This window comes from Cucurbita moschata, unplaced genomic scaffold, assembly GCF_002738365.1.
Source record: "Cucurbita moschata cultivar Rifu unplaced genomic scaffold, Cmos_1.0 Cmo_Scf00010, whole genome shotgun sequence".
Taxonomy (NCBI): Eukaryota; Viridiplantae; Streptophyta; class Magnoliopsida; order Cucurbitales; family Cucurbitaceae; genus Cucurbita; species Cucurbita moschata.
In genome coordinates, this window is record NW_019268526.1 from 1,336,075 (window position 1) to 1,358,834 (window position 22,760).

The following is a 22,760-nucleotide window of genomic DNA, read 5'->3' on the forward strand; positions in this document are numbered from 1 at the left end:
TCTTTCTCTCTCCCTTGTCGCGCACACACAGCGGGTTGTTTTGGGTGCAGAGCTTTTTGCTAGAAATCAATGGAAATTGAATTAAGGGTCTGCTGAAATTTCCATGGAGAACTCTGTTACAGCCATAGTCGAGTCAGATGAACAGGAGGGAGCTCAATCGTTCAATGAAAGCTCTCCTGTAAGGAGGGCTGGCCTCTTCTACAAGCTGGTAGTGCCGTCCATTCTTCAAGACAAGAAGCTGGTAATCAGTCATTGGTGATACCGCTTGTATTTCGTTTTGTTTCTATGTGAATTTTGTTTTTGTTGTTCTTATGGGGAAAGGAAATGAACGGAATCCAGATTCGGTTCTAGGAAGTGAATGTAGACTGATTTTCATTTGCTTTGCTCACTCGATATGAGTGATCAATCGTTTCTTAGCTTTCTTTTTCTTGTCTGTTTGGATGGAGAGTGATGGATTCGTTAATTTAGATTGATTGTGAGAGAAATCGCCTCTTGTTGACTGCTGATTTTTGTATGAAATTTTCCGTGGTTGTCTCGTTGGATTGTTTTTCAAAAGCCAAATTCTGTTGCTGCATCGTGAGAGAGTGTGAAAGCGGTATTGATAAATAATTTGGAAGCTGATGAATGATCATCAATGATCAAGAACATGATTTTGGTTGCGAATAATCGGGGCTTATCTTTTGCAGCTTGCGTTTCTTGGCGTTGATTCATGTTTTCTTTTCTAATTGGTTTTGAATGATCAACTTTTTTCAAGCTCTATCTGTTCATGATGTACTGCGGGGACTCCTTGTTTCACTTTAGGCTAATGTGTGGCCAATTCATTGTACTAAATTCAATAGGCATTAAGATCAATTCAAAGTTAAAACTGCTGGAGTACAGTGTTTTGAAAGGGGTGAGAAAATCATTCTTCTATCCATTATTGCTTGGTTCTAACACTTTTGTTAAGTCATGATTGATACCTTTCATTAGAAATCCTGCAGATTGTGTTACTTTCTGTTTGTGTTATTGTTTGTTTAACGGATTAATTTGATGTATCCACAGAAAATACCAAATAAATTTGCAAAGAAGTTTGCAGATGATCTTTCTGATCTTGTTACTCTAGTTGTTCCGAATGGTCATCGATGGGTTCTGGAGTTAAAAAGACATGGCCGTAGTATGTGGTTTGAGGATGGTTGGCATGATTTTGTCAAACACCATTGCATTCAAGTTGGACAACTCTTGGTTTTCAGATTTGAAGGAAATTCCGTTTTCAACTTTTACATGTTCAACCTAACTGCTATTTCAAATGGTCCATGCAATACTTCAAATGCTTCCTCTGAACAAAACGATGGCGAACAATGTCCTGTTACACTTGGAAAAGAAGCTGAATACAAGAAATTAGTTGAGATATTTGGAACGAGTTCTCCGGATCCCTCTCCACGCCCTTCAGTGAAAAACACTTTGTGTGGTTTTTCAGATCAGCAGAAGTTCAATGGAAGTTGCAATGGGACTAGCATTAAGAACTTTATGCATTGGTTTGATACAGAGAACATGCATCCTCTAAAGGATTTAGATAAGTTGCAACTACTAAAGTCGAATCAAGATATTGGTATTCAATTCGACGGGGACGAGCTTGCAAAAGCTAGAGAGAATTTTGACTTTGAATTCTCTGATGAAACAAATGAAAGAGCCAGGAAAAAGAAGTTGAAAGTTGAACCAAGTAAGTTCTACAAATGCACTCTTTAACTCATTTGCAGATTCTCAGAAGTAAATTGGTTCTTTAACAACAAAATTCAATGTAGTTGACTACTACAATGACAATGAGCCCATAGTGGAAAAAAATAGCGAAAACATCCCACATAAAATTAGTAGGATGGCGTGTGGAGTCGAGGAGTTCAAGCCTGGTAATCCCTTTTGCTGGATTGTTATGAGGCAATCCTATGTTCGAAGAGGGTTCCATCTGGTAAGTCTTTTAGCTCTGCACTCCATTATGTGATTCTCAAGTAGATGGTACAAATGAAGTCTGTTTCATTATCGACAGCATATACCGTCCAAATTTGCTGAGAAGTATCTAAAAGGGGTCTCAGGCGACATCACACTTCAGGTTTCTAGTGGGAAGCAATGGCGTGTTCGATGCATTCGTGAAGGTCCTGGCACCAAGCTAACCAGGGGATGGGCTGACTTTGTTGTGGAGAATGATTTGAAAGAAGAAGACGTTTGTGTCTTTGAGCTGATTGATATAAAAGCTACTGCACTGAAAGTTACAATATTCCGAGTCCACGACGATCCAACAAAAACTTGAACCCGAGGTAATCTTTTTGCTGAATTTGACGTGCATCACATTATGTTTTCAAGGTTGGCTACTCTTTGTGCTGCATGCTTCATTAGATTCTAACTTGTAAATTTGAGCATAGTTATCTTGATGTTTACATATACCTGGAAAGTAGTTGAAATTATGCAAACCAAAGAGGAGACTATTTGTCTGAATGTCACCCAAATAGCTTATTAAATCTAGTACTTGTTGTTTGCTGATTCCTGTGAACTATTGCCACTGTTGATTATGAAGTAAATGGATTCTGGGTTTACATGAAGATTCTAAATCTCAATAGAATTTGGCTGGCTTGAAAATTTAGCTCTAATCATAGTTATGGAAATTAAGGGCTGTTTGTTAGGTTTCTGTTTCTTGTTCTTTTATTTTTTTTTCAAAAGAAAGAATATGAAAAATGTATTTGGTACTTGATTCTCATTTAGTAACCATTTTACTATTTCTCAAACTTTAAAATCAAAAATTTTTCTTGAAAATTGTTTTTTAGACCAAAAAGTATTCGATTTCATTGTGAAAAACGTTGGTCCTAGATAAGATAAAGTTAGAATTTAGTCCTATAGTTTAAAAGTTAGAATTTTCTTTATAGTCAGGATAAAGTAGTCCCTATAGATTAAAAGTTAGAATTTGCTCTATGGTTTGATAAAATCTGGTAGGGACTATTTATAAGGGTTTTATCAAATGATAGAAACTACTTATGAGGTTTTATCGAACCATAAGGATCAAATTTTAATGAACTTTCTCCCAATCATAGAGACCAAAAAGATAAACAATGTTTTTAGTTATCTTTGAATGATCATAAACAGAAAACAAAGGAACTATTTTCTTTACTTGCAATTTTGATAACGATTACACAAAATGATAAACGAGAAACATAGAACAGCTACTAAATGCATATATTTTTCTTAGAGCTAGAAATATGAAGGGAAAAGACCCTTTGAGACTGTGAGATCCCACGTCAATTGGAGAGGGGAATGAAACATTGTGTGCAAACCTCTTTTTATAGACTCGTTTTAAAACCGTGAGGCTGATAGCGATACATAATGGGCCAAAGCGGACAATATCTGCTAGTGATGGGTTTGGGCTGTTACAAATGGTATCAAAGCCAGACACCGAGTGGTGTTCCAGCAAGGATGTTGGAACCTCAATGAGATAGATTGTGAGATCCTACATTGGTTGGAGAGGAGAATAAAACATTCTTTATAAGGGTATAGAAACCTTTCCCTAGTAGACGCATTTTAAAACCGTGAGGCTGTCAGCGATACGTAACGGGCCAAAGTGAACATTATCTACTAGCAGTGGATTTGAGTTGCTACAAATGGTATGAGAGCCAGACACCGGGTGGTGTGCCAGCAAGGACATTGGTTCCCAAGGGGGTGAATTGTGAGATTCCACATTGGTTGGAGAGGAGAACCAAACACTCTTTACAAGGGTGTGGAAATCTCTCCTTAGTACATGCGTTTAAAACTGTGAGTTGACGACGATACGTAACGGACCAAAACGGACAATATCGGCTAGCGGCGAGTTTTGGCTGTTACAACGAGACTTCTTCTATAGAAACTATCTTCTCATTTGTCTCCTAACCTTTGTTTTTCCATCAATGATACATCCGACAACCTCATATCTGACATTACTGTCTGCATTTTACAGGAAATCATGGAAATATGTTGGAATTTTTCTCAAAAAACAGATGACAACAAGGTCTTGATTACACAACACCCTGTTGTTTCAGATTATCCTTGTAACCTTGTCAATGTTCACTTTTCGTCTTTATCATTTACAGCTTGTTTTCAAAGCATGAAGTTGAAGAGTGGTTGAACTTTGAAACTCCCATCTGTATATTCTTCCCTGAATGGAAAAGTTAAAAAGAGTTGGCTTTCTTTTCTCTGTAATGTATTGCCATGAACTCAAAAATTGTTGGAAGCTTACTGTTTCTCCCTTCCATCTGTAAATCACTTGTATTTTTCGACGTAGGGACTGGAGTGGCGGTGTGTGTGTGGTCGGAGTAGTTTTTCGATGGACCGTTTTGACCTAAGATGCATGACGGTTTAGTTTGGTTAGCGTGTCTGTGTCTGTGTCTAATGTGTGTTAGCACGATAGATATGTGTTTATACATTATTTGTATAAAGTTAATATCGATTCAACATTTGTCGACACTAATTGAATCCTTGTTCAGTATCTCCAAAAAAACGTCAAACACTCTACCTTTTTCTCGACAATATAATGCTCGACTATTTGAATTATGTTTAGATTGTTAAACTCGAAATAACTCAAATGATTAAAACTTACCTATCATCAAACAAAAGTCAGAAGTTTAAATTCCCTCTCAAGACGAGCAGAAACAAGTTTTTACGGTTACAAAAGTTGCATAGTAGGAAAACTTTCAATGTGGCCGAATTGGACCTTATACTTTAAAGGTCATCAAATTTGACCTTTTGCCGTGCGGTCTTAGCTCTAATGCATTTTTCTTTAGAAATTTATCGAGAATTCATGGAACGCATGAGAGAGATATATATATATTTTTCTTTTTACGGCATTTGAAGCGGAAGATGGTTAAAAGGGTTAAAATTGCAACATTTATCCAAGTTTGAGATACAATTCGATAAAATTAATAGTTTTAGATTAAAATTGATACAACTTCAAATTAACGGGCAAAAATTGACTTCTTCCCCTCCAAAAACCTCAGCAAATTCATATCTACGTATATTTACCATATATGATTTTATTTGTTCACTTTAATTTTTAAAATTTGATATAAAGGTGTACACAGGTTGGGTTGAGTTGGGTGAGTGACTTGAGCAACCCGAATATAGTTTACAACCTAATCTAACCCAACCTCATATTTTTGTGTTGGGTTGTCAGGGTTGTTCCTTTATATATATATATATATATATATATAAATAATTATTTTTAAAAAATCATATTTATCCACAATACATTTTATATTAATAATTAAAATTTCGTAAAACTTGAATATCAAACATTTACAAGTCACAACGTATCATTAACCTCCATTCCAATTGTCAAATCTTTTTAATATTCATAATAATTTTAAAAAGTGAGGTAGAGTAGAGTTTGATTGTAACTCTATTTTCGAGTTGAACTCTAAAAAAAAAAAAAGTCAACTCTCGTACCAACACAAATGTTTGGTTTTTCAAAAATTCAACCCAATCCAACACACATACATACAAATACATACATACCTACATACATACATATATATACATACATATATATACATGCATACGTATATATATATATATATATATGCATACATACGTATATATACACATACATACATACCTACATATATATGTATGTATATATATAATACATGCATATACATATACACATACATACATACCTACATACATATATGTATGTATATACATACATACATATACACATACATACATATATGTACATACATATATATACATACATATACATATATATATATATATATATATATATATATATATTTTTTTTTTTTTTTTTTTTGTGAACTAGATATTTGTCTCTGGGAAGCATTTACGTGGATCTTTAGATTCATTTGGCTAAGATTATGGTTTTAATTGGTCGAAGTTTCGAATCATATGGACGTTCCTAATTAGATATTCAAATCTTCGTACTCATATTCATTTGGTGTACTAACTTAGATTCTCTCGGCCGCAGCCGTAGCCACATGTGACATGCCTTTTTGGAAAACTTTCACGAACAATTGTCGTTTTTTACAACCGCCCTTTTCATATCTCCGGATATCTAGTGCCAAATCTTCGTCCGTTTCTTTATTCTTTGACAATCAAATTGACTATCTTCTGCATCGATTGTCCAAGTCCGTGAAGGTTGGACGAATGAAACGAAAACGGCTCAATCGACAAATAAAGAAAAAGGGGAACCACTAGAACCTGCCAAAGTCACCATCAATAAATTCCCGAGCAATTCTCAACCAAAATATGCGATTCATTCCCATAAAGATTCTAACACACAGAGGACTCTTTACCTTAGAACCGGGATAAGTGAGACAGTTTGACAAGTGCCGATGAAGAATGCAAGCAAAGCAAGAGCTCGGACATTGTTATATTCGATCAAGTTTCTTCATTAATACCTCGATTCAATTAATTTCTAATATTTTTTTTGTTTCATTTTTAATTTTGCATTTAATTAAAATAAATATAATATAAAAAGAATTATTAATTAGTAAAAGGAAAAAAAGAGAGTAAAATTGGGATAATTTTTTAGTTTCGACACTATTGGTATAAACATATGATCATGCCGAGTTTTCTCCAAATCCCAACACGGTTTGAGAATTTGGACCGCTACGAAATTGTTCATCTTCTTCTTCCAAAGTGTCTGCCAATGCTCCTGTTTCTGAAATCGTTTGAGCTTTTCACTGTGATTTAGACACTGCTGGCGGAAATTTGCTCTCTGGAAATTTGATTGCCAAGAACTCCGCTCGTCGCTGGATGAATATTTTCCGGACAGTTCCAGTTTTCAGGACCTCAGGGATGCGAAAGAATTGCAATGAATTTTCGTACTAGAAAGAAAGTGAATGATTCTGAAGAATTCGGATTCTTGTGGGCTTTGAAGGGTTTGAAATGAATTTTTTCAGGAAATTCCCGGGAGAAGGATGATGCAGGGACTTCACCATCAACAGCAGCAACTAGCGGCGCTTCTCAACGTAGCTTTGCGGAAGGATGATCCTAATGCCACTACCTCAAGTTCCATTTCCACCGGTGCTGCTTCCGACGAGGATGACTCTGCTAGAATTGCAGCTATCAATTCAATCCATCGTGCCATTGTTTATCCTCCTAATTCGCTTCTCGTAACTCACTCCTCCACTTTTCTCTCCCAGGGCTTCTCTCAGCTTCTATCTGATAAGTAAGATTTCCTCTTCTGGCTGTACTTTGCTGGAGGTTTCTCTCGTGCTTTTTCTATCGTTTTTCAGTTGATACTGTTGTTACCGTTTTTCACTTTGTGGTATGCCGAAAGATTATGTGCTGTATTTGGATTCGAGCTGAGAGTCCATTTACATTTTCTCATTGTTTCCCTTTTTTCCCACCGGTGTTTACTGTTCATGCGTTCTCCAGGAATGTGCTTAGACAATAAATTGGAATTTTGAGGAAGCTGGGAAAATGATCCTTAAAAAGTTGAACTCAATCGAAAATTTTGGTTTGTCCAAGGATGATACAAATGCATTTTCCCAAAACTTTTAGTATTTTTTCTCAGTAGAATAGTTGGTCTAGTAGGTTTATGTTTATTGTTTCTAATTCTTTTTTTAATGTTCTTAAAAACATTGATCCATCATGTTCTTCACAGAATGTTATTATTGATGCAACTATTACTTGATTCCATATATTAGGTCATACCCAGTGAGACAGGCAGCAGCCATTGCATATGGGGCTCTCTGTGCTGTCTCATGTTCAATCGCCGCATCGCCAAATGGAAGGCAGAATAGTGTACTACTTGGGACTTTGGTTGATCGATTCATTGGTTGGGCGTTGCCATTGCTTAGCCATGTCACTGCAGGTGATGCAACCACCAAATTGGCATTGGAGGGATTACAAGAGTTCATTAACATTGGCGAAGCTGGTGCTGTAGAGAGATATGCTTTGCCAATTCTTAAAGCATGCCAAGTACTTCTTGAGGATGAGAGAACCCCTTTGTCTTTATTACATGGACTCCTAGGAGTTTTAACATTGATTTCTTTGAAGTTCTCTAGATGTTTCCAACCTCATTTTCTTGATATCGTTGATCTACTTCTAGGTTGGGCATTAGTTCCAGATCTAACCGATTCAGATAGGCACATCATAATGGACAGTTTCTTACAGTTTCAGAAGCACTGGGTGGGTAATTTGCAGTTTTCTCTGGGTTTATTGTCAAAGTTCTTGGGTGACATGGATGTATTACTTCAAGATGGGTGTCCTGGGACACCACAACAATTCCGTAGATTACTTGCATTACTTTCTTGTTTCTCAACAATTCTTCGGTCTACAGCTTCTGGGTTGTTGGAATTGAACCTTCTTGAGCAAATAAGTGAATCTCTTTCGAGAATGCTTCCCCAGTTGTTAGGATGTTTATCCATGGTTGGACGTAAATTTGGATGGTTGGAGTGGATTGAGAATTTGTGGAAGTGCTTGACTCTTTTGGCAGAAATATTACGTGAACGTTTTTCCACCTTTTATCCACTTGCGATCGATATCCTATTCCAAAATTTGGAAATGACCAGAGCTAACCATGTTGTGAGAGGACATAAGATTACGTTTCTTCAAGTTCATGGTGTCTTAAAAACTAATCTTCAGTTATTGTCCCTTCAAAAACTTGGACTGCTGCCATCGTCTGTGCACAGAATATTGCAATTTGATGCACCAATATCTCAGCTTAGACTGCATCCAAATCATTTGGTAACAGGAAGTTCTGCTGCCACTTATATATTCTTGCTCCAACATGGGAATAATGAAGTTGTTGAACAAACAGTGACATTATTAACTGAAGAGTTAAAAGTGTTCAAGGGCTTGTTAGAAAAAGGTTTAGATCAAGGAAATATCAATGGTATTCTCAAATCTCAATTTTATTCGAAAATGGATTTGTTTGCCCTCATTAAATTTGATTTGAGAGCCTTATTGACATGTACTATCTCTTGTGGAACTATTGGTTTGATAGGCCAAGAAAATGTTGCTTTGACATGTTTAAGAAGGTCAGAAAGATTGATTTCCTTCATTATGAAAAAATTGAATCCTTTTGACTTTCCAGTTCAGGCTTATGTGGAATTGCAAGCTGCTATCCTCAATACATTGGACAGCTTGACCACAACTGAATTATTTAGTAAGTGTTCTTTAAGGAAATTGAGTAGCGAGAGCCATTTTCTGGATGCAGGTGAAGAGATAGATGAAACATTTCTAAATAAGGACCATTCAGCTATTATTATTGAGCAACTAACAAAATACAATATGCTCTTCTCCAAAGCCCTTCATAAAGCTTCTCCTCTAACAGTTAAAATAACAACCCTGGGTTGGATTCAGAGATTTTGTGAGAATGTCGTTACTATTTTTAAGAATGACACAACATATGCCAACTTTTTTGAAGCATTTGGATATTTTGGAGTCATAGGAAACTTGATTTTCATGGTAATTGATGCTGCATCTGACCGGGAACCTAAGGTGAGATCTAATGCAGCTTCAGTATTGGAGCTGCTTCTGCAAGCAAAAATTGTTCATCCCATATACTTTTATCCCATTGCTGATATAGTCCTGGAGAAACTTGGTGATCCAGATAATGATATAAAAAACTCATTCGTGAGATTGCTTTCTCATATCTTGCCCACGGCACTTTATGCCTGTGGTCAATATGACCTTGGATCATATCCTGCTTCCAGGCTACATCTTTTGAGGTCGGATCATAAATCTAGCCTGCATTGGAAACAAGTATTTGCCTTGAAGCAGCTGCCTCAGCAAATTCATTTTCAGCAACTTATTTCCATCTTGAGCTACATATCACAAAGATGGAAGGTTCCTGTTGCATCATGGACCCAACGGCTCATCCATAGATGTGGGAGATTGAAGGATATTGATTCGAGTCAAAGTGAGGAGACAGGGAACTTTGGTACAAACGGTTTATGGTTGGATCTGAAGGTGGATGATGAGTTTCTTAATGGCAATTGCTCAGTTAATTGTGTAGCTGGAGTGTGGTGGGCCATCCATGAAGCAGCTAGATATTGTATTACTCTGCGTTTACGAACAAACCTTGGTGGGCCTACACAGACCTTTGCAGCACTAGAGCGGATGCTTTTGGACATAGCACACTTGCTACAGCTTGATAATGAACATAGTGATGGGAATTTGACAATGGTTGGGGCTTCTGGAGCACGTTTATTGCCAATGAGGTTGTTATTGGATTTTGTTGAGGCCTTAAAGAAAAATGTTTATAATGCATATGAGGGGTCTGCAGTCTTATCACCTGCTACTCGTCAAAGTTCTTTGTTTTTTCGAGCAAACAAGAAAGTCTGTGAGGAGTGGTTTTCACGTATGTGTGAGCCAATGATGAATGCTGGATTGGCACTTCAAAGCCAATATGCTGCAATCCAATACTGTACTCTGCGTTTGCAGGAGTTGAAGAGTCTTGTTATGTCACATATGAAGGAAAAGTCTAATTTACAGGTAGGTGAGAACATTCACAACAACAAGCATAAATTTACCAGAGATATCTCAAGGGTTTTGAGGCATATGACTCTGGCTCTTTGTAAAAGTCATGAAGCAGAAGCTTTGGTTGGTCTCCAGAAATGGGTTGAAATGACATTCTCTTCCGTCTTTCTTGAGGAAAACCAGAGTCTTGATAACTTTGGTATACTAGGACCCTTTTCATGGATTACAGGGCTAGTCTATCAGGCAAGAGGTCAATACGAAAAAGCAGCTGCTCACTTTATCCACTTGTTGCAGACTGAAGAGTCACTCGCTTCTATGGGTTCTGATGGTATACAGTTCACCATTGCTCGTATTATTGAGGGGTATACAGCTATGGCTGATTGGAAATCTCTGGAATCATGGTTATTGGAGTTGCAATCTCTTCGTTCTAAACATGCTGGGAAGAGCTACTCTGGTGCTCTAACTACAGCTGGCAATGAAATAAATGCAATCCATGCATTGGCACACTTTGATGAAGGAGATTATCAGGCATCATGGGCGTGTCTTGGTTTGACACCTAAGAGTAGCAGTGAGCTAACTCTAGATCCCAAGTTGGCTTTGCAGAGGAGTGAGCAGATGCTTTTACAAGCACTGCTTTTCCATAATGAGGGAAGGATGGAAAAGGTGTCCCAAGAAATCCAGAAGGCAAGGGGAATGCTGGAGGAAACGTTGTCTATCTTGCCTCTGGATGGGTTGGAAGAGGCAGCTGCATTTGCTACCCAATTACATAGCATTTCTGCATTTGAAGAAGGTTACAAGCTTACAGGCAGTGAAAACAAACACAAACAGTTAAATTCAATATTGAGTGTTTACGTCCAGTCGGTGCAATCTTCTTTTTGTAGAGTTAATCAAGATTGCAACTCATGGTTAAAAGTTCTTCGTGTTTATCGAGTGATCTCACCAACTTCTCCAATCACATTGAAACTCTGTATTAATTTATTGAGTTTGGCTCGTAAACAGAAAAACCTGATGTTGGCAAATAATTTAAACAATTATATTCACGATCGTATATCAGATTGTTCTGATGAAAGGCATTGTCAATTTCTCCTCTCAAGTTTGCAGTATGAGAGAATTTTGTTAATGCAAGCTGACAACAAGTTTGAAGATGCTTTCACAAATATTTGGTCCTTTGTACATCCTCACATCATTTCTTTCAACTCAATTGAGTCAAACTTCGATGATGGTATTCTGAAAGCAAAAGCATGCTTAAAACTTTCTCATTGGTTAAAACAGGATTTAAAAGCTTTGAACTTGGATAATGTTATACCTAAGATGATTGCTGAGTTTAATGTCACAGATAAATCATCTGGCAAAGGTGAGTTCTCCATCTGTAATGAGAACTTACACTATGGGCCAAGTATAGAACTTATCATTGAGGAGATGGTAGGTACGATGACTAAATTGTCCACTCGTCTTTGCCCTACATTTGGCAAGTCATGGATTTCTTATGCATCTTGGTGCTTTAGTCAAGCTGAAAGTTCTCTCTGTGCTTCATGTGGAACTTCTCTCCGCTCATGCTTGTTTTCTTCTATACTAGATCCGGAAGTTCTTCCTGAGAAAGATAAATTAACTAAAGATGAAATCATCAGAGTGGAACACCTGATTTATCTTCTTGTGCAGAAAGATTATGAAGCAAAAAGTGTTAATGATGAGCTAAGAGAATGGAATTCTGAGACTGCAGAGGATTTGAAAATTGGTAGCACCGTCAAGGCCATGTTGCAGCAAGTAATAAATATCATTGAGGCTGCAGCTGGGTTGTCAAATGCGGAAAATCCTGGGAATGAATGTCTTACTGATGTATTTACTTCCCAGTTAAAGTTATTCTTTCAGCATGCCATCACTGACCTAGATGACTCTAGTGCAGTACCCATAATTCAGGATTTGGTAGATGTTTGGAGGTCCTTGAGGAGTAGAAGAGTGTCTCTCTTTGGTCATGCTGCTCATGGCTTTATACAATATCTTTTGTATTCAAGTATAAAAGCTTGCAATGGTCAGCTGGCGGGCTATGAGTGTAAGTCAATAAAACAGAAGTCCGGAAAATACACACTGAGGGCCACCTTGTACGTCCTACATATTCTTCTCAATTATGGAGCTGAGTTAAAAGATTCTCTTGAGCCTGCTCTATCAACAGTCCCACTCTCTCCATGGCAGGTTTGATTTCTGTTTCTGTTTTAAATCATTTCTTGTTCTTTATGCAACTTATTTGATGCTGTTGTATTTTAGAAATTTTTATTTTATGAATTTATAGGAAGTGACACCGCAGTTATTTGCTCGCCTGAGTTCTCATCCTGAGAAAATTGTGAGGAAACAGTTGGAGGGATTAGTGATGATGTTGGCTAAGCGGTCCCCCTGGTCTGTAGTATACCCGACACTGGTTGATGTAAATTCTTACGAAGAGAAGCCTTCGGAGGAGCTTCAGCACATACTTGGTTCTCTGGTAACATGCTTTCTTTCATTAGAACTTCTTTTAGCAATTGGGCGGGAAACTGCATCTGGCCTTGAAAAAGGTTTTGAACTTATTTCGTCTATAGTCTTATTAGCTCGAGTTATTCACTCTTTGAAACCGATGGAACTATTCAGTTCTGGGGCTCTTTATGTCTTAAATCTATGACACTCTTTAGCTCTGGGGCCCCAATTATTCAGTTCACGTATTTCCTCCTAAATCATATCACAATTAGTTTGGTGTTTCATATTTGACTTCCTTATGCAGTCTGCTCACTGAATTGTGTTATCTTCTTCAGTTTGGTCTTTCTTTTTATCCTTTCTCAATATAGAGTTGTACGGTTGTCTATTGGAGAATGTCATTGTCTATTATCACCTGAAAAAAGGGACTATCTCTAGGAGAAATGATAAATTGATCGTTTCTTACAGCATGTGAGTTGATTGTTTGTTGAGGATATTTGTGCTGAAGGAGAAATAAGGGAAAAACAGACACTTAGCTGCCTGTTATTATGGTATTTATTTGGAAAGAAAGAGAAACAGAAGAATTTTCAAAGATAAGTTGATGATGTGATTGATTTGTGGTGTCAAGGCATCATTTTTTGCTTCTTTGAGTTTCAGCGACTAAGCTTTTCTAAGTGAGTTTTTTTGGGTCAGAGTTGGATTTAATTGTGGTGTATACTGTTGTTTTTCTATTTAAGATAGGAGTTCTTTCCGCACAGCTACTCTGAATATATTCATGAACGGTAATAGGCTCCTTACATGGAAAAAAATCATTGATTGCTTTAGGTTTGACGAATCATGTAGAAAAATATGTCCTCTTAATTAATATTTTGCCAATGCTGCTGCCTAGAAAAATGCAAATGCTTGTGCCCATTTCCGTTTTAAATATAAGAAACTTTCTAACTGTATGGTGTGTTGGAAATATTTTTGGTTTGAATCAATAATTTCATGGTTACAATTGAAAAGCAAGATTATTGAAACATGCCTATGATATCTGCAGAAAGAACATTATCCAAGATTGATTGATGATGTCCAGTTGATGATAAAAGAGCTGGAAAATGTAACTGTACTTTGGGAAGAGTTATGGCTCAGCACACTTCAAGATCTTCAGACAGGTGAGAAACATGATTTATTTATTTATTTTTATTTTTTATTTTTTGTATAGAAAACATTTTCATTATTAAATGAAATGAACAAAAGTGAAATACCGTCCAGTAGAGAATACAGTAAACTTCTCCAGCCAGATATAAGAGTGTTTAGACTATAATTGCTAAAAGGTAAAACATTTTTACACCAATAATGAGCCAAGAAAAGAAATGAGTCAAGCACTCCCATCGAAGATCTATCCTTGTTTTGAAAGATTCTTTCATTCCAAATGGACCAAATTGTAGAACTTACAAAATGCTGCCAAAGAACCTTTCTGTGTTACTTGAAAGGGTGATCTGTGAATAATAAGCAATACCAATCCAACACGTCCCACATCCAACCAAAGGCTTCAAACAGACAAGCCCAAATCTAAGAAGTGAAAGGATAGTGAATAAAAATATGATTCTATGATTCTGTGAGAAACATGACTTTAAATGCACAATGGCACTTTTACCTGACATAAACGTTTGATAATGATGAAATTGGTTTTTTCCTGCAAATTCACCATAAATTTAACTTTAAATTGGCCAAATTGTCCTTTCACGTCAAATCTAGGTGCCAAATTTGGCCTGTAGGTACCAAAACTCAGGGATATCATACCTGCTCTATGATTTACTAAAGTTCCTGAGCCAAGTAGTTGCTGCAACATATTGTCACTAGCCTCTACACCGTGGCATGTTGTAACTTCCTAGAACAAAACCAATGTGTACATTACGACGTTACCTTATGATCTGTTCTATGAGCTATACAACTGTGTCCTTGAGTTATAAAAGAATAAGTATTTTTCAATTATTGAAGAATTTTGTCAATTTGTTTTCTTTATACAAAGTAAAACATTGCGAAGTCTGGATTAATTTCTCAGATGTTATGAGACGCATAAATGTACTCAAGGAAGAAGCTGCTCGAATTGCTGCAAATGTCACTCTCAGCCAGAGTGAGAAAAACAAGATAAATGCTGCTAAGTACTCAGCCATGATGGCCCCCATTGTAGTGGCTTTGGAGCGTCGGTTAGCTTCAACATCTCGAAAACCTGAAACACCCCATGAAACCTGGTTTCATGAAGAGTATGAAGAACAGCTTAAGTCAGCTATTTTTACCTTCAAGAATCCTCCAGCTTCTGCTGCTGCACTTGTTGATGTATGGCGGCCATTTGATAATATTGCAGCATCTTTGGCATCTTATCAGAGAAAGTCATCAATTTCTTTAAGAGAAGTGGCACCTAAGTTAATTTTGTTATCATCATCTGATGTCCCAATGCCTGGTTTTGAGAAGCATGTTATATATTCTGAAGCTGACAGAAGCGTTGGCTCTAATATTTCAGGAACTGTTACAATTGGTTCTTTCTCCGAGCAAGTTACTATCTTATCCACCAAAACAAAACCTAAAAAGCTTGTTATACTGGGTTCTGATGGTGAAACCTACACTTATCTCTTAAAAGGTAGAGAGGATCTGCGTCTTGATGCTAGAATCATGCAAATGTTGCAAGCTATCAATAGTTTTTTGTATTCATCTCATTCAACTTATAGTCAATCTCTCTCCGTTCGCTATTATTCTGTAACTCCAATTAGTGGTAGAGCTGGTCTCATCCAATGGGTGAACAATGTCATGAGTGTATACACTGTATTCAAGTCATGGCAACATCGGATCCAGGTGGCACAACTCTCAGCAGTTGGTGCTAGCAATTTAAAAAATTCTGTTCCTCCACAGCTTCCACGTCCAAGTGATATGTTTTATGGTAAAATCATACCGGCACTTAAAGAGAAAGGCATAAGGAGAGTGATTTCACGCAGAGATTGGCCCCATGAAGTCAAACGTAAAGTTCTTTTGGATCTTATGAAGGAGGTTCCGAGACAACTTCTTTATCAAGAACTATGGTGTGCTAGTGAAGGATTCAAAGCTTTCAGTTTGAAATTAAAAAGGTATAATTATTTTGCTTTATATTATAGTTGCTTTCCATTGATTAACTCTGCTACTGTCAAGTACAAACAAACGCTAATAGGTGAAAAGTTATGACGCTTGCATATAGAAATTTGTAGGTTATCAAAGGTCTTGTCTTTTTCTTTTTTTGCTTTCTTTCTTCTCCTTGTTTCTTCTACTTTTTTTTTTTTCCTCAAAGGGTCATCGTCCATTTTTCTATGTACTTCATTGGACTATTTTACTTCGTACTACTGTCTGTACTTTCGGCATGTTTTATTTAAGGAAGATGCAAGTTTTAGTATAACATATATATTCTTCTCGTCTTCTTTCTACTTTTATGTTCTCAACTTTCTAGAAAGTGAAGTTCCAAATAGGATTTCTATACAAAGAAGTAAACTTGAAGGGCATGTTTGGAGATCTGGTTTAATAACAGAAAACATTAAAATTTGCTGTAATAATGAATAGCATTAGTATTCTTTTTGTTTTTGTTTTGAGGAATATTTTTTGAAAAACTGTTTTTAGAATAAAAATCTGTTATAATTGTATGTACCGCAGAAATAAGTACACGATATTAAGGACATGTGAGTAAAAACAAAGATAATAAGTACAAGGTTTGAAGAAGAGAAAGCAGATTACAAAGTTATGAAGCTTTTATTTTGAGATAAAGGTAGATGGTGAAATATGTTTTGGATGAATGAGAGCTCACTCCTGGCTAGGAAAACTTCTAAATTTAAAACTGGATTCGTTTCAAGTTCAATTTAAAGTTGACTAATCAACACTGCTAAACTGAAGTGCCAAATACAATCAAACTGTTCTTCTGAGATTGAATATGTGGAATAATCTGGTCACGTAAATCTTCTTAAACCCTTTTTTCCATACAATCTTGGAGTTCTTTTCAAGCTGATAATGTGGAGTTCTCTTTAAGCTTATAATGTGGAAGACTTAATTTTGAAGGTGAAAAATCTTGCTTACTACCTCTACTTCTATAGTTGTAATTACTTCTCATACTCTCGCATTTGGAAAGAGTAAATTGGAGGTATGGGTGGGTACTGCTTGTAGTAAAGAAATGCAGCACCTTTGTGTATTGTCTCTTTCTTGTACACTACTTTGTCGTTGAGCCAATTTGTGATAATTTTTTTTGTTGATAAGCAATAATTATTGAATCAGTTTCCTAATCTTGCAAGATTCTAAATTTTGTTTTCTACTCAGGTATGCAGGAAGTGTTGCAGCAATGAGTATGGTGGGACACATCTTAGGCTTAGGCGATAGACATTTGGATAATATTCTTATGGATTTCTCCACTGGAGATGTTGTACATATTGACTATAATGTTTGTTTTGACAAAGGGCAGAAACTGAAAGTTCCAGAGATTGTTCCTTTTCGTCTCACCCAAACTATGGAAGCAGCTTTAGGACTGACGGGAATAGAAGGGACCTTCAGAGCAAACTGTGAGGCTGTGCTGGAAGTTCTGAGAAAGAACAAAGACATACTCCTAATGCTGCTAGAAGTTTTTGTGTGGGATCCTCTTGTGGAATGGACGCGTGGTGATTTCCATGATGATGCCACTATAGGTGGTGAAGAAAGAAGAGGCATGGAGTTGGCTGTTAGCTTGAGTTTATTTGCATCTCGTGTGCAGGAAATTCGTGTCCCCTTGCAGGTTCTAATAATTTCCATTGAATGATAATAATTTTGTTCCTATTTTCCTCTTTGGCTCTTTGGTTATTTTGTCTTTTCAGGTGATGCCGGGGATAAAGGGTCATTGGGAACAATAGTTTGTTATTTCTGTTAGTATTAAGTTGACATGGACAGAGAGGTCTTTGTACGGGTAGAAAGAGAGGGGAAGGCAGCAAGAATTTGGATCATGCTAGGAGGGATTGAGGACCATCTAACTTCCATAAGAACTAATAATATTGATTTTTAAGCCATGTCTATCACATGCTTCAAGTCAATGAAGTTATTTATTCATGTGTGCAATGATATACCTTTTTCCTGCCCTCAACGATGGAATTATCTCAATCACACCTCGGAAGTTATTTAATTTTTCAAACTGTTGGTAGATGTTCCACTCACTCACCAGGGAATCAGTGATCACAAAACATAAAATATGGGCTCATTACTGTTCAATAAATGAGTTAGGAGTTTCATACTAACCTGGGCTCTGGTGGCGGTATCATTTTAGAGTACGTTTAACATATTTTGTGTGCAAACTCATCGTGGTTCTGCTTAACATTTTTCAGGAGCATCATGATCTTTTATTGGCTAGCCTACCTACTGCTGAGTCTTCTCTTGAGGTAACACTTGATACTTGTATCCTGTCTATAACATTCTGAATACTACCATTTTTATTTTTTGCTTCTATGAGTTTCCTTCTTAACCGAATAATCTATACCAGGGGTTTGCGAATGTCCTAAATCACTATGAGCTTGCCTCTGCGCTCTTTTATCAAGCTGAACAAGAAAGGTCAAACCTAGTTATGCGTGAAACATCAGCTAAGTCAGTTGTTGCGGATGCAACATCTAATGCAGAGAAAGTTCATACATTATTTGAAATGCAGGCTCGTGAGCTTGCTCAAGCTAAGTCTATTGTTTCTGAGAAAGCTCAAGAAGCTTCAACTTGGATTGACCAACATGGAAGAATCCTTGATAGTTTAAGGAACAATATGATCCCAGAAGTCGATACTTGTTTGAATCTGAGAGCAGTTGGAGAAGCTTTTTCACTTATATCTGCAGTCACGGTGGCTGGAGTTCCAATGACAGTTGTTCCTGAGCCTACCCAAGTGCAATGCCATGATATAGATAGGGAAATTTCTCAGCATATAGCTGCACTAAGCGATGGACTTTCTTCTGCTGTAACTACAATCCAAGTTTATTCTGTTTCTTTGCAGAGATTTCTGCCTCTAAACTATGGAACAACTAGTGTAGTTCATGGCTGGGCTCAGGCTTTACAACTATCGAAAAATGCCCTCTCCTCTGATATTATTTCACTTGCAAGGAGGCAGGCTACTGAACTTATTATAAAAGTGAACGCTAATAATGATTCCATACAAGTCAATCATGATAATATGTGTGTTCAAGTGGAGAAATACGCTAAGGAAATTGCAAAAATTGAAGAAGAGTGTACTGAGCTTATGACCTCTATTGGTACAGAAACTGAATTGAAAGCCAAAGATCGCCTTCTATCAACTTTTGTGAAATATATGGTGGCTGCTGGCCTCGTAAGGAAAGAAGCTATTTCATCTTTCCAATTGGGACGGCTTACACATGATGGGAAAAAGGACATCAACATGCAGGTGGAGCTTGGGGAAGCAAAGGAAAAAAAGGAAAAGCTACTATCTAGTATCAATGTTGCTCTGGATATTCTATATTGCGAGGTTAGAGGAAAATTGCTGGACACTTTTAATGGTATGAGTGATGAGAGACTAGCGAATACAACTTCACCTCATGATTTTAATGTTGTTTTCTCCACTCTAGAAGAGCAAGTGGAGAAATGTGTGCTTTTGACAGAGTTCCATACTGAATTACTGAACTTGATTGATAACAAAGCGCTGAGCATTGAAAACAAAAATAAAAATCGGCACAGGAACCATTCTCATAGAAACTGGACTTCCACTTTTAATGTCATGTTGTCATCTTTTAAAGGCCTGATAGGGAAAATGACTGAGGCTGTTCTACCTGATATAATTAGATCTGCTATTTCGGTGAATTCAGAAGTTATGGATGCATTTGGATTGGTCTCACAAATTCGGGGATCCATTGATACAGCACTAGAACAGTTTCTGGAGGTTCAATTAGAGAAGGCTTCTTTAGTTGAATTGGAAAAAAGTTATTTTATCAATGTTGGCCTCATTACGGAGCAGCAATTGGCTCTTGAGGAAGCTGCTGTAAAGGGAAGGGATCATCTCTCTTGGGAAGAGGCCGAGGAGCTTGCTTCAGAGGAGGAAGCTTGCAGGGCAGAACTGCATCAACTGCATCAAACATGGAACCAGAGAGATGCACGCAGCTCGTCTCTTGCAAAGAGGGAAGCAAATTTAGTAAATGCATTGGCTTCATCAGAACGCCAGTTTCAATCTCTCATCAGTGCTGCAGTGGACAACGAGGCTCTTACTAAAGGCAACACCTTATTGGCCAAATTAGTTGAACCTTTTTCTGAATTGGAATCTATTGATGAAGTGTGGTCGTCCACTGGAATTTTTTTTGCATCTAACTCAAATGGGATTCCTAAATTGTCAGATGTGGTGAGTTCTGGGTACCCAATATCTGAATATATTTGGAGATTTGGTGGCCTGTTGAGCAGTCATTCTTTCTTTATTTGGAAAATTTGTGTTGTGGATTCTTTCCTCGACTCATGCATACATGAAATAGCTTCAGCCGTGGATCAAAATTTTGGATTTGATCAGCTCTTTAATGTTATGAAGAAAAAGCTTGAGCTTCAGCTTCAAGAATATATTTTTAGGTACCTCAAAGAACGGGGTGTTCCTACAATGTTGGCTTGGCTAGATAAAGAAAGGGAACATTTAAAGCAACTGGAGGCAAGACAAGAAAATTTTCATGAACCCCACGATCAACAAAAGAATGATTTTGAATCTATTGAGAGGATCAGGTATATGCTTCAGGAACATTGTAATGTGCATGAAACTGCTAGAGCAGCAAGGTCTGCAGCTTCACTTATGAGAAGGCGGATGAATGAGCTCAAGGAGACTCTTCAGAAGACTAGTCTGGAAATTATTCAAATGGAGTGGTTACATGACATGGATTTGACTCCTTCACAATTTAATCGGGCAACCTTGCAAAAATTTCTTTCTGTAGAGGATAGTTTATACCCCGTTATTCTAGACCTTAGCCGATCTGAAATACTGGGAAGTTTGCGATCTGCTGCTTCAAGGATAGCCAAGTCAATTGAAGGCCTTGAAGCTTGTGAGCGAGGTTCTCTTACAGCTGAAGCACAGCTGGAGAGGGCAATGGGGTGGGCTTGTGGTGGCCCAAATACTGGTTCGGTGATAAATACTTCTAAATCTTCAGGGATTCCTCCTCAATTCCATGACCATATCTTGAGGCGGAGGCAGCTGTTATGGGAAACTAGAGAAAAAGCATCAGATATCATTAAGATTTGCATGTCTATATTGGAATTTGAAGCATCCAGAGATGGCATCCTTCAATTTCCTGGAGATCATGCTTTTAGTACAGACAGTGATAGCAGGGCATGGCAGCAAGCTTACTTGAACGCAATAACACGATTCGACGTTTCTTATCACTCCTTTGCACGTGAGCAAGCTTCTCTCTCATATTTTGATGTTGTCTTATTGCACTATTTAAGCCCCTTGGTTCTAAAGAAAATTTGTTTATATATTTTAAATTAAGGGAAACATGGTTCTACTTAAAGTTTTCTGAAATTCAGAATACATAATGAAGATCGTTAAAATATTGAGGTTCTGAAGCTACTTGAAGTTTAGTAATTAGACGAAGGACTTTTTTTGGACTTTCAATTTCCTTTTCTTTTTTCCAGATTTAATGCTGTAATATTTGTTTTGTTTGTAGATTTTTTTTCCAAAAAAAAAAAAAAAATGATACTTGGGTCAAATGGTTAAATTACAAATCCAGTTCTTGAATTTTGAGTTTCATTTTGAGTTTCATGTCTATTTAGCTTTTGAAATATAAAATTTCAATTTAGTTCACTTTTGAATTTTTTAAAATTCATAGATACAAGATTGAAACTTTAGACTTTCGTTAGACTTAAAATATAAATTTAAATTTAACGTATCAATTAATTTTTAAAACTTCAAATTTGTCAAGGACTTGTTAAATGCAAAATAAAAGTTTAGATATCTATTAGACACTTCGAAAATTTTTAGGGACTAAACGTGTAATGTAATCTAAACAAATCTATAACTGTTAGGTTAAAGGATGTTCTTTTTAATTATTCTTTACGTTCTATATTAGGTACTGAACAAGAATGGAAGCTTGCAGAAAGAAGCATGGAGGCTGCCTCAAACGAATTATACTCTGCAACCAATAATCTTCGCATTGCCTCTCTTAAAGTGAAGTCTGCTTCAGGTCATGCATCTTTCTGTCATTTAAGCTCAAGCATATTGATAAACATGCAAGCAATACATATTTTCCTCATTTGACATACACAAGCTTTTATCTGAAAGGGTTTACGTACCAAAAATATCCTAGTAGACAGTATTTTCAATACCTTTAACTAATTGCTTGGACCTATTTGTTCTCTTTGTAGGTGATTTACAAAGCACTCTTCTCAGTATGAGAGATTGCGCATATGAAGCAAGTGTTTCACTCTCAGCATTTGGTAATGTCTCAAGGAACCACACTGCTTTGACCTCTGAATGCGGTTCCATGCTTGAAGAGGTAACTCAATTTATTTTTAAGGTCTTGGATTTCCTTTGATGCTATTGTGTGGCAGTATTCAATTTATTTTTAAGGTCTTGGATTTCCTTTGATGCTATTGTGTCGCAGTATGTCTGAATTTGTTGTAGTCAGGATGTTCCTTCAAAAAAGAATCAGCAATTCCTAAAGACACCTAGACCATGTCTACATAACAACACAATAATCGATCTTGTTATATTAAGGGGAATATTATTAAATAGCTACAGGAAGACCGCTACACTAAAGATAGTTAATACTTTGCAAAACATAGGTACATCATTAGCATTTTCCTTGAAACTCTGTTATTTCTTTTTATCCTTCTGATTGCAACTAATGATATAATGAAAGTCTACTAAAGATGTTCCCTCTTTTATGAGAAATCACACTTCCATT

At 36.9% G+C, this 22,760-nt stretch overlaps 2 protein-coding genes across 6 annotated transcripts in view; both read left to right on the forward strand.

Moving 5' to 3' along the window:
- Positions 1-13,984, forward strand: LOC111448934 (B3 domain-containing transcription factor VRN1-like). 4 transcript variants are annotated; one of them, XM_023088726.1, is made up of 7 exons: positions 1-241; positions 1,042-1,699; positions 1,782-1,942; positions 2,021-2,288; positions 3,953-3,965; positions 11,029-11,033; positions 13,976-13,984. In XM_023088726.1, exons 1-4 carry the CDS (start codon positions 104-106, stop codon positions 2,279-2,281), a joined length of 1,218 nt encoding a protein of 405 aa, XP_022944494.1. In that variant the 5' UTR covers positions 1-103; the 3' UTR covers positions 2,282-2,288; positions 3,953-3,965; positions 11,029-11,033; positions 13,976-13,984. The 4 variants fall into 4 exon arrangements, 3 of the variants coding, with proteins under 3 accessions (XP_022944494.1, XP_022944493.1, XP_022944492.1); XM_023088725.1 differs by lacking the exons at positions 11,029-11,033; positions 13,976-13,984 and adding exons at positions 7,670-7,674; positions 12,072-12,083 and having other exon boundaries at positions 3,953-3,964; XR_002711506.1 differs by lacking the exons at positions 11,029-11,033; positions 13,976-13,984 and adding an exon at positions 4,086-4,271 and having other exon boundaries at positions 3,953-4,003.
- Positions 6,576-22,760, forward strand: part of LOC111448933 (serine/threonine-protein kinase SMG1-like) — a 22,197-nt gene continuing 6,012 nt past the window's right edge. The window contains exons 1-11 of one of the 2 annotated variants that reach the window (XM_023088723.1): positions 6,576-7,183; positions 7,665-12,633; positions 12,731-12,919; positions 13,925-14,039; positions 14,933-15,989; positions 17,197-17,644; positions 18,225-18,278; positions 18,380-21,248; positions 21,924-22,037; positions 22,219-22,370; positions 22,424-22,456. In XM_023088723.1, the coding sequence (XP_022944491.1) occupies positions 6,933-7,183; positions 7,665-12,633; positions 12,731-12,919; positions 13,925-14,039; positions 14,933-15,989; positions 17,197-17,644; positions 18,225-18,278; positions 18,380-21,248; positions 21,924-22,037; positions 22,219-22,370; positions 22,424-22,441 (10,236 nt within the window). In that variant the 5' untranslated portion in view covers positions 6,576-6,932 and the 3' untranslated portion in view covers positions 22,442-22,456. Of the gene's footprint in view, positions 7,184-7,664; positions 12,634-12,730; positions 12,920-13,924; positions 14,040-14,932; positions 15,990-17,196; positions 17,645-18,224; positions 18,279-18,379; positions 21,249-21,923; positions 22,038-22,218; positions 22,371-22,423; positions 22,457-22,760 lie in introns of those variants that run through there. The other variant, XM_023088722.1, reaches the window with a different exon arrangement.

What these genes read in the sequence shown, in the direction of transcription:
- LOC111448934 (XM_023088726.1), top strand. Translation starts at nt 104, where the DNA reads ATGGAGAACTCTGTTACAGCCATAGTCGAGTCAGATGAACAGGAGGGA. An exon ending in TTCTTCAAGACAAGAAGCTG is followed by an intron (nt 242 to 1,041) that starts GTAATCAGTCAT and finishes ATGTATCCACAG; the next exon opens with AAAATACCAAATAAATTTGC. An exon ending in TTCGAAGAGGGTTCCATCTG is followed by an intron (nt 1,943 to 2,020) that starts GTAAGTCTTTTA and finishes CATTATCGACAG; the next exon opens with CATATACCGTCCAAATTTGC.